The 13,329-nt window shown below is 36.6% G+C and overlaps 1 protein-coding gene across 1 annotated transcript; it reads right to left on the minus strand.

The window, feature by feature from the left end:
- Positions 1-10,693: 10,693 nt before the first annotated feature.
- On the minus strand, positions 10,694-11,455 carry LOC147475371 (uncharacterized). Its single transcript, XM_086585391.1, has 2 exons — positions 11,110-11,455; positions 10,694-11,016 (listed from the first exon to the last, which is right to left on the minus strand). The coding sequence occupies exons 1-2, from the start codon at positions 11,453-11,455 to the stop codon at positions 10,694-10,696; spliced, it is 669 nt and encodes a 222-aa protein (XP_086441517.1).
- Positions 11,456-13,329: the final 1,874 nt, after the last annotated feature.

Raw genomic sequence — 13,329 nt, forward strand, 5'->3', positions numbered from 1 at the left:
ACTTTAATATGCTTATTTGCTATCATAAACACTTATCTTTTTATCTTTTTATCCTTAATATCACATCTGTTCCTATTCTTAAATTAAGAGGGTTAGGGTAGGGTTTGAACTTGAACGTTTTATCTGTACAACCACTATACTAACTAGATTTTTGAATTATAATTTTTGATCTGTTTCAGTATGGCTAGGAGAAAAACTTGTGTTAATTTTAGGCGAACAATCTCGAAACGATCCCGGCCCGACGCGTCAAGAGCATTATGCTTTTGAGACAAACATCATCACCTCGAAACCCGTCATTGTCAATTTAAAAACTTCGATCGTGTATAAAAATAATATACTATATAATTGTACTGAGTATAGCGATAGTAGTATCGATGGAGAATATAATTCTAATAAAAAGTTTATTGTTTCTAGTGATACTGACATGTCGAATGAAGGTATCGAGTCTGCAACTAGAACCAGCTCTTCTTCCTCAGCCTCAACATCACAAAAGACTGAAACTGATGAACCAGCATGGCACCCAACATATCTTGTTGATGGCTTAGTATGCCATCCTTTCGAGACTGTGACATCAGAATCAGAGTGTGAAATTATGGAGGATAATAGCATATGGAGTAGTGGTTTGAACCCTCATTTTCCAAAAAGACCGCACTTAGCAATAGTTAGAGCTGCATATTAGATTCCCGATACTGTCACTGTTCAACACTACGCTGGATGTAGGAAATGTACCAAATGCCAAAGTGGTGATGCCTAGTCAATCATCATCACTATTGGGCAACTAGCTGCTGGTTTGCGACTCCCTTTGATTGACCTCGATCGAGAAGTACTGAATTATTTGACCTTCTCTCCTGGCCAAGGCACGAGCAATTTTTGGAGATTGATGTACATTTGTAACTATTATAATGCACATCTTGAACCTGATATGCGGAGATCCCAAAAAATCTGGCTTATCGACATTTACACCCACTATACCTTTGTCGAACGTACTGAAAAAAACAAAAACGGTTTGAATGAGCCTAATGGTTATTTTTATCCCAAGAAATGAAGTAACCGACAGGGTATCATAAGAGTGAATCGAGATGGTGACTTTAGATGGCCACTCTATCCTCTCATTATATCTGGTCAGTGGGAGTCAGCTGCTTCTGTCGCTGTTCCCTCCTTAGTATACTGTGTTTTTAATCTTAGAGGTACGTTATCTATGACCCCATCTCTTGAAGCAAAATTTCGACACTCCATCTCGGACCTTTTATCTGATTGGCCTATCCTTGTGCCCTTGTTTCAGTACTAAAACCTGCGACTTTGAGAAGTCGTGGAGAGTCTTCTAGAGTAATGGATCTTCTGAGAGGCACTGATGAAGAAATAACTACTAGAACTGGTGCTGATCAATATGGAAATCCAGCCTCGAATGTCGACTTACAAGATGTCGACAATTATGTTGCTCCTTTATATACCTTAAAGAGTAATGTGCTTAGAGGTCAAGATCCTTCACCTCCCCAAACTGTTGTACCTTCCCAAGCTGCTCCATGTTCATTACGGCCCTGTTCTTATGAAAAAGGATTTAGAAAAACTTTTGATTCTTCTAAATTGCCTGATAACACTCTTCGATGTTATTTTGATTATATGATTAATGGTTTTAATATGACTGAAGATCTTTTTCCCAAAATCAAACAAGAAATTCCTTACTTCTATAATTATCCACTTTTGCAAGATGTGTTTGATCACCACTGCTTATTGTACACAGATATGGCATCTCGCATTCCTCGTGATCAAGATAAATCCACCAACAAGTTTCTGAACTCGAAAAAATCAACAGGTGGTAGTTCCTCCCAGGCTCCAATTCCTTCCAAAGAAAAACATGTCGATACTGGCCTTCATCAAAAGAAAAGAAAAGAACCTTGTACCACTGAAGTGTTACCAACTACGAAGGTATCTAAGACTGCGAAAACTACCACCACTACTGCACCTGTCTCTGTGCCTTCGAAATCTTCAGCTGTTCCACCTACTATTCAACCCACTGCTCCATCCACTGTTCATGGTCCTTCTTTGTCATCTGAAGTTTTTGTGGCTGATTTTATCCTTCGCAACAAGAAAAGGGTTCTAAAATCTTCTTCTATATTTTCTAATCCTCCGACACCTGGACTAGGAGAAGCTCTAGTTATGAACACGATTCTTCCTCGAGATCAATCAACGATGGCTAAAATTCCCATTACTAAACGATTTCACATTTTGTGTTCTTCGCTCGAAAAATTAAGTATATACCTTTGGCCTTACTCTTATAACGGTTTGTTCATTATTTAATCATCTACTTTATTCTTGATTTCAGGCTAAAGTTGTTGCGGTCAATCAGTTTGAGAACGATATGACTTCCCTCCACCTTCTTAGGGAAAATAATGAAAAATTGAAAAAAGACAAAGAACAACTTCAAAACTCTTTTGAAGAAGAAAAGAAAAACCATGCTCTCGCCATCACCAAACTCAATACTTCCGAAGCCGCTTGTCAAACTGCGAATGCCCATCTGAAGACATTTATTAACGAGAATACCTTATTGACTGAAGGACTGAGGCGCTCTTATTCATAGATGGAAACAAAACTCGAGAAAGAAAGAATTAATTTTGAAAAAGAAAAGACTGATCCCGTGGCCTAAATCACCAAGGCTGATCTCGAACTGGTTGAAGCTGATGAAAATATGAAGTATTGTGTTTCAACCATGAAGAGTTTCAAGCAATACCTTCCTCGTGATGTTATCACTCAGTACAACCTTGATTCTGATGATGAGAGTGATAAAGAAGTTGTCATAGCTGATACCAATGCAGCTGAGACTATCGAGACTGAGAAAACCACCCATGAAGATGGTGTGGAAAAAACTAACCCCACCAAGACTGTGGTTACCCCACCTCTCATTCTTGACTCTTGATCCCTCTACTCTAGAGGGAATCGACATGCTTGCTGATGTTGACTTAGATCTCGAGGCCAGATGCAATGTTCTCAGTCAACCCGAAGACTCCACCACGAGCTAAAATTTGCTCTAATTTGTAATATTAGTACAATGATCTGTCTATCTTGCCTTATTTTCCTAAACTCCTTTTGAATTATGAAAATAGATCTTCTTGCCTGTTGTCGTTTGCTTATATGTGTAATATCTCTGTTAATAGCTTTTAACACTTAGTAAATAATCTGAAAAGAAAATTAAATTTTCGATACTACTCCCATTAAAAACAGTATCGATTGATACTTATTAAGATTTTTGAAAAGAAAATTATATTTTCGATACCTTTCCAATTAAAAGCAGTATCAATTGATACTTAATAAGATTTTGAAAAGGAATGTAGACTTTCGATACCACTCCAATTAAAAGCAGTATCGATTGATACTTAGTAAAATTTTGAAAAGACTTTCGACTTTCGATACCACTCCAATTAAAAGCAGTATCAATTGATACTTATTAAGGTTTTGAAAAGGACATTAGACTTTCGATACCACTCCAATTAAAAGCAGTATCGATTGATACGTATTAAGGTTTTTGAAAAGAAAATTATATTTTTGATAATCTTCCAATTAAAAGCAGTATCAATTGATACTTAGTAATATTTTGAAAAGAAATGTAGACTTTCAATACCACTCCAATTAAAAGCAGTATCGATTGATACTTAATAAAATTTTGAAAGGACTTTCGACTTTCGATACCACTCCAATTAAAAGCAGTATAGATTGATACTTATTAAAATTTTGAAAGGACTTTCGACTTTCGATACCACTCCAATTAAAAGCAGTATCGATCGATAGTTATTAAGATTTTGAAAAGAAATTTATTTTTTCGATACAACTCCAATTAAAAGCAGTATCGATACTTAGTAAGATTTTTTAAAGTCATATTTTTGATATACCATTTTCTTTGAATCATAATCTTTAACCTGGTATCGAGATGAGAATCTGCAGATCACCATAATTTTTTCTTTGTCCTGGTATCGAGTCCCCAATGATACCAAGACTCGAACTAGTAGCATTGTTCTTGATGATAGCTTTGGTAATGAAACTTGTGATATCTATTCAACTTTAAAACTCACATTATTATTCATTAACAACAAAGAAAGTGGCTCAAAAAACCAATATGCAATAAATTAACAGTTCATTAACATTTAATACTTTATCATTCAATGAACTAACGCTCTTAAACCATCCCGCGCACAGATAACCAAGAAATTAATTTTCAACTAATTTCCATAACTTTCCTCGTTTTCTTGCTAATCACCATTAAAGTTTCCTCATTTTCTTGCTAATCACCATTAAGTTTCCTCATTTTCTTGCTAATCATCATTAAATTTCCTCGTTTTCTTGCTAATCACCATTAAGTTTTCTCGTTTTTACAATTTTTTGCTTCTATAAAAACCATCCTCAAACTATATGAGAGTAACCTGTGTTTTATAAACAAAATTTCTTAAAAAAAAACAATGTCTCCTCTCATATACTTCTTCCTCTCTTTAGTTATTTTCATGACTATCCCCGAATGGTCTCACTAGTCAGATTGCCCTACCAGTGAGTATTCAGCCGAATTAGAAAATGAAGAAGAAAAAAAAAAAGAAAAAAAGAAGATGATTAATGGCTTCGAGACCCGTACTGTTATGAAAAAAGTAATGACGAGGCAGATGAAGATGAAAATTATGATGAAAATGATGATGATGAAAATGATGATGCAGATGATGAAGATGAAGATGATGAAGATGAATATGATGAAGATGAATATGATGAGGATGAAGATTGATTCTCTCATTATGTTCTTTCATTTTCCTAATATTCTGTTTACTTTTGAAAAGTTGAATAATAAAACCAACTCTGTTTTCACATGCAATATTATCATATTATCTTTACTTTAACTATTTAATTTTTTCACATTTCCATAACAAATAAAAACTAAAATTCCAATGGCACTCTATTTCCAAATATTATCAAATGGCACTTGTAATAATTTGGAAAACAAAATACAATTTCGACACTATTCCCTTCCGAGATAGTATCCCTTGTGTTACATACCTTTGGCGTTTTCTCCTTTGTTTCATGACCTGATTTTGGTATCATCACGCTTTTGACCTGATATCGCTATTTCCACCAATACCAGGATTTTCATCATGATTTTGACTTGGTATCGACATTTCTGCCAATACTAGGATTTTTTAACTCGAACTCGACATTGCTTGTCAAGAACTGGATTTTTTGACCCGAACTCAAAATTGCCGTCAAGAACTAGATTTTTTAACCCGAACTCAACATTGCTTTCAAGAACTGGATTTTTTTACCCGAACTTGGCATTGCTGTCAGGAACTGGATTTTTTTACCCAAACTCGACATTGCTGTTAAGAACTGAATTTTTTTACCCGAACTCAACATTGTTGCCAAGAACTGGATTTTTTTACCCGAACTCGACATTGCTTCCAAGAACTGGACTTTTTGACCCGAACTCGACATTGCTATCAAGAACTGGATTTTTTGACCTAGTATCGAGGTGAAGATCTACAGATCACCAGGGTTTTTGTTTGACCTGGTATCGAGATGAGAATCTATAGATCACCAGGATTTTTTGTTTAATCTGTTATCAACATATAATTATAGAGATACGAGGATTTGTGATATTTGTATAGATATTGCTTTTGGAAATAACAATCTCTTTATTGAATGCATAACTTCGAAAAAATACATCATGATACTTAGAATATTCATTATTGATAAAATGCTTTCAAATTGCTTACATTTTGAGGCTTTGGTAATATTACACTTTTAGTTGTTTTTAAGTAGTAAGCTCCATTGATTCCCACTTTGTGAATGATGTAAGGCTCATCCCAGCTTGCTGCTTGTTTGCCAGCCCCTTTCTCTTTAGTTTCTTAAGTAACCATTTTCAAGGCCAAATCACCTTCTTGAACATGTCTTTCTCTCACTTTCTTGTTGAAAGCTTTTCTAAGCTGCCGATAGCATGTGTCGAGTCTTAATCTTGCTTGATCTCTTGTTTCCTCGAGATTGAGGACTTATGCTGCCATTACTTCATTATTTTGGCCATTCGTTAAGACTTTGATTCTGGATGTCGATACCACCATTTCTAATGGGGTTACTGCTTCCATGCCATAAGCTAATGTAAAAGGAGATTCACCCGTGGCAGTTCGAGGTGTCATTCTATAAGCCCATAGAACGTTGTTTAATTCATCCACCCAGAGACTTTTCTTGTCTTCCAGCTTTTTCTTGATACTATCCATAATGGTTTTATTTGTTGCTTTTGCTTGCCCGTTACCCTTAGCATAATATGGCGCAGATCTGAAATGCTTCACTACCTTTGTATGATTCCAAGAAAGCTTTTACTTTTCCTTCTTCGAACTGTGGCCCGTTATCTAATATAATGGCACATGGTAACCTGTATCCACATATTACTCTTTCGAAAGAAAATTTATCACATCTTGCTCCTTGATGTGCTACAAGGCTATGACCTCTACCCACTTGGTGAAATAGTCTATGACCGCGAGCATGAATCGTCTTTTACCTCTTCCAGGTGCTAGAGGACCGACAATATCCATGCCCCATAGTACAAAAGGACATGGGTTCGATACACAGTGCAACTTCTCGACTAGAACGTGTATAGCCTTTCCATGTATTTGGCATTGCATACACTTTTTAGTATAACGAAGACAATCTCTTCGCATCTGGGGCCAAAAATATCTTTGCCTCATTATTTTATTTGCCAATGATCTTCCAGCTGAATGGTTTCCACACTCTCCTTTGTGGAGTTCTACAATGATTAAATGTGCATCCTCAGGCGATATACACTTCAGATGCGGACCTCCAGGATTCTTTCGATATAGCTCATTATCAATCAATACATATCTTTGCGCTCCAGACTTGATTCTTCTGGTTTCATTTTTATCCACATGAATTTTACCCTCAAGTAAGTATGATATATATGCTTACATCCATGACGCCCCCAATGTGTCGATTTCCATAACCTCTGGTTTGTTGACATCGATGCTTGGCCTCTCATGGACGCCGATGTGCAAAGTGCGACCCTCTGTCTAGCATTGCTACCACATAAGTTAAGGCATCTGCATGCATGTTTTCATTTCTATTAAGGTGTTGAAGCCTTATTTTACTGAAGTCTCTCAACTTAGTTTTTATAAAACTCAAGTAATCCACCATGTTATCACATTTTGCTGAATATCCTCCATTAATCTAGTTGACCACGAGCATTGAGTCACTAAAAATTAATAATTCTTTCACTTTGAGAGATTTGGCCATCTCGAGTCTGGCAATTAAAGCTTCGTACTCATCCTCGTTGTTCAATGCATGGAATCCTAACATTACTGTTGTTTTGAGCCTTTGATTTTCGGGCATAACCAATACAACTTTGATGCCACATCCCTTACTCCCAGATGATCCATCGACAAATAGTTTCCAACCATTTGTTCCAGCCCATGGATCATCTGTTTCGATAATATCTTGGGGCTCTTGCAGCGTTAAGAACTCCTCCTCTTCCATGCCCCAACTAGCATCCTCACATGGAAAATCAGCCAAGAAGTCGGCCAGTACCTGACTTTTCTCTAGTACTCGGTTTCGGTATTCGACACCAAATTTGTTTATTAGTACTGACCATTTTGACATTCTTCCTGATTTGGCAGTTTTCGCCAGAGTCTGTTTTAATGGGATATTTGTCATAACGATCATAGAGTGTGATTGAAAATACGGCTTTAGCTTCTAAAATGAGAATAAAAGCGCCAAAGCGTATTTCTCCAGTGTCGAATATCGTGTCTCTGCCTTGAGCATTGTTTTGCTTTGAAAATACACCAGTCTTTCAACACCCTTTTCAACTTTTACCAATACCGAACTTATAGTAAATTCTTACACAACCAAATAGAGAAGCAAACTTTCTCCCTCATCTAGCTTTGTAAGCGTCGACATTTCTTGTAGATATTTCTTTAATTCAGAAAATGCTTCTTCACATTCTTCATTCCAACAAAATTTAGTATTTTTTTAAGCAACTTGAAAAGCGGCTTACATCGATCAGAGGTTCTAGATATGAATCTGTTGAGCGCAGCTATTCTTCCATTCAGCCTTTGTATTTGCTTTCTAGCTGTTGGAGATGGCATTTGCTGAAGTGCTCATATCTTATCAGAATTAGCGTCGATGCCTCACTTTGTAACAATATACCCCAAGAATTTTCCAGAACTTACCCCGAAAGTACACTTCTCTGGGTTAAGCTTCATGTTAAATTCTCGCAATATTTTAAATACAGTATTGAGGTCCTTCACGTGATCTTCAACTTTCATGGACTTTATAACCATATCGTCGATATAGACCTCGACAATTCGTTTTATGAGCTTCTTAAACATTTTCTCCACTAACCTTTGATAAGTAGCTCCAGCATTTTTCAACCCAAATGGCATTCTGATGAAACAATATATACCTCCATTAACGACGAACGCCGTTTTGAGTTGATCTACAATAGCCATTAGAATCTAAAAATATCCTGAATATCCATCGCAGGAATTGATTAATTAGAAACCAGTTGTTCGATCAACCAACTCATCTATCCTTGGCATCGGATAATGATATTTAGGACACTTCTTATTTACATCGGTAAAGTCGACGCAAATTCGAACTCTACCATCTTTCTTGGGCACTACTACTATGTTCGTCACCCATTGAGAATAATCCACTTCTCTGATTATGCCATTATTTAACATCTTTTGTATCTCGGCTTGCACCGCTTCTTCGTACATTGGTCTAACCTTTCGATGCTTTTGATGGACCGGAGTTACATTTTCTTCCATATTCAGCTTGTGTGAACAGATAGCTGAGTCGATACCAATGAGGTTCGACATTGACCATGCAAAAACATTCTGATTCTCTTTAAAAAATACCATCAACTCATTTCTTATAGTGGCAGACATTTCTATACCAACGAACATATGACGCTCACTTTCTCCTGTACCAATTTTTCCACCGCCTCTATTGTTTTTCTTTCCCAAGGGGGTTCTTTATTTTGCTTTAGCTCTTGTGTGAACTTTACCTGCTCATGTATCTGCATATCGGTGTCGGTAGGTAAAACTTGCTGTAACTGCTAGTTAGAGCTTTCCAAGACGCCCCTGAAAAGGCACGTAAACACATATTTATTTATGTCATCGTTGTTTGTATTATGTTTCTTTTACAAATCTTACTTAGCTTATTAAATATTGATTAGTATAGTGGCTAGCAAGGTATCAATCATACTCTAAATAATTATTTGATGATAATAGAAACTCTAATCTAAATTACTCTAATGGATGCAAGTAAAAGATGTGGCTAAGTAATAATGAATATATGGTTGATTTGATTTGAGATTTAAACTATGCATAAACTAAATTAAATTAAATATATAATTATGAATGAAGAGAGAGAATATCTTGGGAGAGATGAATCCGCCAAAATCATAGAATTAGTTTAATAATTAATCAATCCTATTTAATATAAATCACCAATAGAAACTCACCATACCTACAAACCTTATGCTCACCATGATGATAATATGTGGCTTTCAACGTGTTTTCTACCTTACCAACAAGTACTTCTTCAATCTCCAATGATATCTTCTGTCTAACCAAATTGTGCTTTAAGTGGCATTCAATATACAACTCTAGGTGTCATGGAAAATCCACATATGGCATTAACCATACAACTAATTAATGTGTCATAAAGAATCCAATCATCACACTAGAACACTAAAAACTAGAAGAAAAGAATCTAGGGTTTGTGGTATTTGGCTTTACACAATCATGAATTACCCTAAGACCTCCTAACCTCCACATGGAGCGTTAGATCAATGGACGAATAAGAAGAAACTCAATGGGGGATTTATACTAGAACATGATAGAAGAAAAACTAAACTAAAACATAAGAAAAAGGTTTCATCTCCCCTCCCAAAAGAAGGGAGATTAGCTCATCATACTATGCTATGAACACAATATGAAAATGAATAATCTTTATTGATGGTAATGGTGAAAAAGGCCTGAACTTTTTTCTCTCTTAATTATAGATCTAAGATGCAAATACTAAACTTCCTAGATGATGTAAACTGAGGTTTTGTGCCTTATATATTGGCTTACATCTTTGTTTAGATAGAGATTTGAATCCTATATTACACTCTCTGGAATATTTCTAAAAGAAATCCCGACAAAGTTGAATTTGGTTGGACCAAAGTTGGACGTGGCCCATTTTGCCCTGCAGGCTATTTCCCAAGCTGTAGCTTCTGACAGCTTTCAGTTTCCTGATTCTTGTGAAACTCTGAATTCTTTTCCATATTGATCTCCTCTTTCTATGAATTCGAAATTAAGACTTTGGGATCAAATTTAAGATTCTTCTAACTCAATTATTATTCCCTTTTAGAGTCCCATTAGGCTTGGCACTTATGGAGACAAATATGACGTTTTTGCCATAGGCCTTTAGCTGTAATTTTCAATGACTCCTTTTTTACTTATTTGACTTCTTTTCCTTCAATATTTCACATTTAGGTTCTTTGACCTGGAAAAGCTCAAATTGCATCATATTAGAATATTTAAATATAAAATGGAGACTAACATACATATAATTGGGGATATAAATCATTACTTTTGAGCACTTATCAGCCCCCAGTGTCTTGGTTTTTTCCCTTCATTATCCCCTTTCCAGTGACCAAATTACACTTTTCTTACTCCAACTGATCCCCCCTAATTTCATGCAAGCCATACACTGTGGGAAGTATGATTACCTGGTAGAATGTACTTGGGACAGCACGCATATCGTGTATCCACTTTCTACCAAGTATTGCATTGTGAACGGAGTGATGTTTTATGACAACGAACTTCGTCATCATTGTCTGAGGTCCCGCTCGAACTGGCAATTTTATTTTCCCCACAGACTTGGTAGAGCTTCCATTAAACCCGAACAAACTGAATTGTGGTGGCTTTAGCTGAGTCTCATCAAGACCAATGCCTGTGAATGCTTTCCAAAATAAAATATTCACAAAACTACCTACCACAATCCACAAGTATCGTTTGTACATCATAACTAGAGATACGCAAAGTGATTAATAATGCATTATCATGCTGCAATATCACCTTAGACAGGAATCTGGTACGAACATAATTGCTCCTGGGATGCTAGCCGATCCCAAACTCTGACTTACTGGAACAGGCTCGACATTGACCTCGAGCACTTCTTTTACTGTTGAAATCTTTCTTATTTTATCTCTCATGATTTTCTTCTGTGGTATTTCCCCTTTGTAGATCATATTTATTACTCCAAGGGGTTTATCGTGTATTGTTGCTATTTCTACGGGTCTGACATCAGCCCTGAATTCTCGCAACTTCCTATCCTTCATTAGTCTATTAATTTCTTTTAATAACTGCAAGCACCTGTTTGTCTCATGGTTCTCAATTTTGTGGAATTGACAGTAAGGCTTGCCTTTCATCTCCCTGAGAGTGTATTTTGGCTAGGTCACAAAATTTTCTTTTGTGATCCTCCTTAATATATCTTTCAGTGTCCTCTCATACTTCCTTCTTTGTTGTGGTTGATTATCTTGATTTGTATAATGCACCTGAGGTCTTTCGTTATCTGACCTCTAGGGGTCTCGACTCTCGTGTCGATCTCCGTTATCTTTGTCTCTCTTTCCTGTCTCTGACACTTGCAATACAGTTTGCACAGTGCCTGCATTTATACCTTCTTCCACTCTAATATCTCTGTCAGCTTTGTCATACAACTATTGTAAACTTTTAACTTCTTTTCGCAAAAGATATTTGTGCATATATGATCCAGGTATCACACTTGTTTGGAAAGCTATGACAGCTATCATTTCAGCCTCATCAAGCCTTTCGACCGATTGAGTTTTGGCCTTAAATCTCGCCAAGAAATCCTTCAACGACTCCTTATTCCCTTGTTTCAATTGGAATGGGACCGACACCTATTTTGACTTCACTCTTTGATAACCATAATTGGTGAGGAATCTTTCTTCGATTTCATGAAAACATGAAATGGTCCCCTCAGGTATTGTACAGAACCACTTCAATGCTTTGCCTTTAAGGCTCGAAGAAAATGTTCAACATAGTACGGAATCCCAATACTCCGTTCCTCAATATATTGAGAATTGGTGTCGATAGCTAAATAGATGGTCCATGGGGTCAGTGGTCCCATCATACTGGGTGAACTTTGGATTCTTGAATTTTGGAGGTAATGGCACCCTCTCTACTTCCTTTTTCAACGGGTTTCTACTTACATCATCTGCAAATTTATGAATCAAAACTGATACCTTTTCCAGGAGCTTGTCCCCAAATTGCCTTTGCATCATCTCCTGCACCATTTCCTTCGTAATTGGTGCTTTTACTTCTTCCTCTTGCACCACCCTTGGTATCGATTTCGCTACTGATTGCACCTCTTTGAGGTGGCTTTTTCTCGCTTCCTCGAGATGACTCTTTTTCACCACTGGAGCGCCTGAACTCAACTCCTAGCCATCTTTCTCGTACATAGCATCTACTGCACGCTTCTCATTCTCTTCTCTCACAACTTTGTTTTCAGCCATTAAAACTTTGTTATGCTTTTCCAATTCTTCCAACCTTCTCAACAAGGCTTTTAAAGATACCTCTTCTTCATGTATCTCATCTACTTCTTCCATCAATCTACTTACCGATCACCTTGTTTTTCGTTCCTCATTCTTGGATGCTGCTTGAGAAGTACTCCATTCATTAACCATCATCGTTTTATTTGATGTAGTACGTTTTGGAAGCATTTTGACAAGAAAATGAATATCTCCTTACACAACTTCACTGATCTACCAAAATCTTCATTAACACACCCAATTATTTTGTATCTCAAAACTTCTACCCTTGGATTCGATCTTCAAAGAAAGAAGAAAAGAAATATCTTTTCTTGTCTTTGAATCACGGACGACGCAAATGTAGTGTTCTGGGAAAACTCTCTAAGATCACTAAGATTGAACTAATGCTTGAATGCATATTCAAGATTGAGATGATGTAAAACTGAACTTTTGTATTGAATAACAATGGCGGTTACAAAGTCGCACTCTCTCTCCCTATTTCGCTCTGGTTTTACTAGTTTTTCTGTAATTAATTCAATGTGTCTTCTTTCTCCTAATCCTCGCTTTATATAATCCTCCAGCTATAGTGGTCCCCAATCCTATCCTGACGCGTGGTCATTCCCATTCTTCTCCTTCATTTTCCTGCTTGTTCCTGCAACATATGAACTTATGCGCAAGATATGAACTTATGTCGATATCTCTAGTTATTTAGGACTAGATATAACTCGTGCCTACGACACGATTGGTTATGATGT

The sequence above is a fragment of the Coptis chinensis genome, chromosome 9 (genome assembly GCF_015680905.1).
Source record: "Coptis chinensis isolate HL-2020 chromosome 9, ASM1568090v1, whole genome shotgun sequence".
Taxonomy (NCBI): Eukaryota; Viridiplantae; Streptophyta; class Magnoliopsida; order Ranunculales; family Ranunculaceae; genus Coptis; species Coptis chinensis.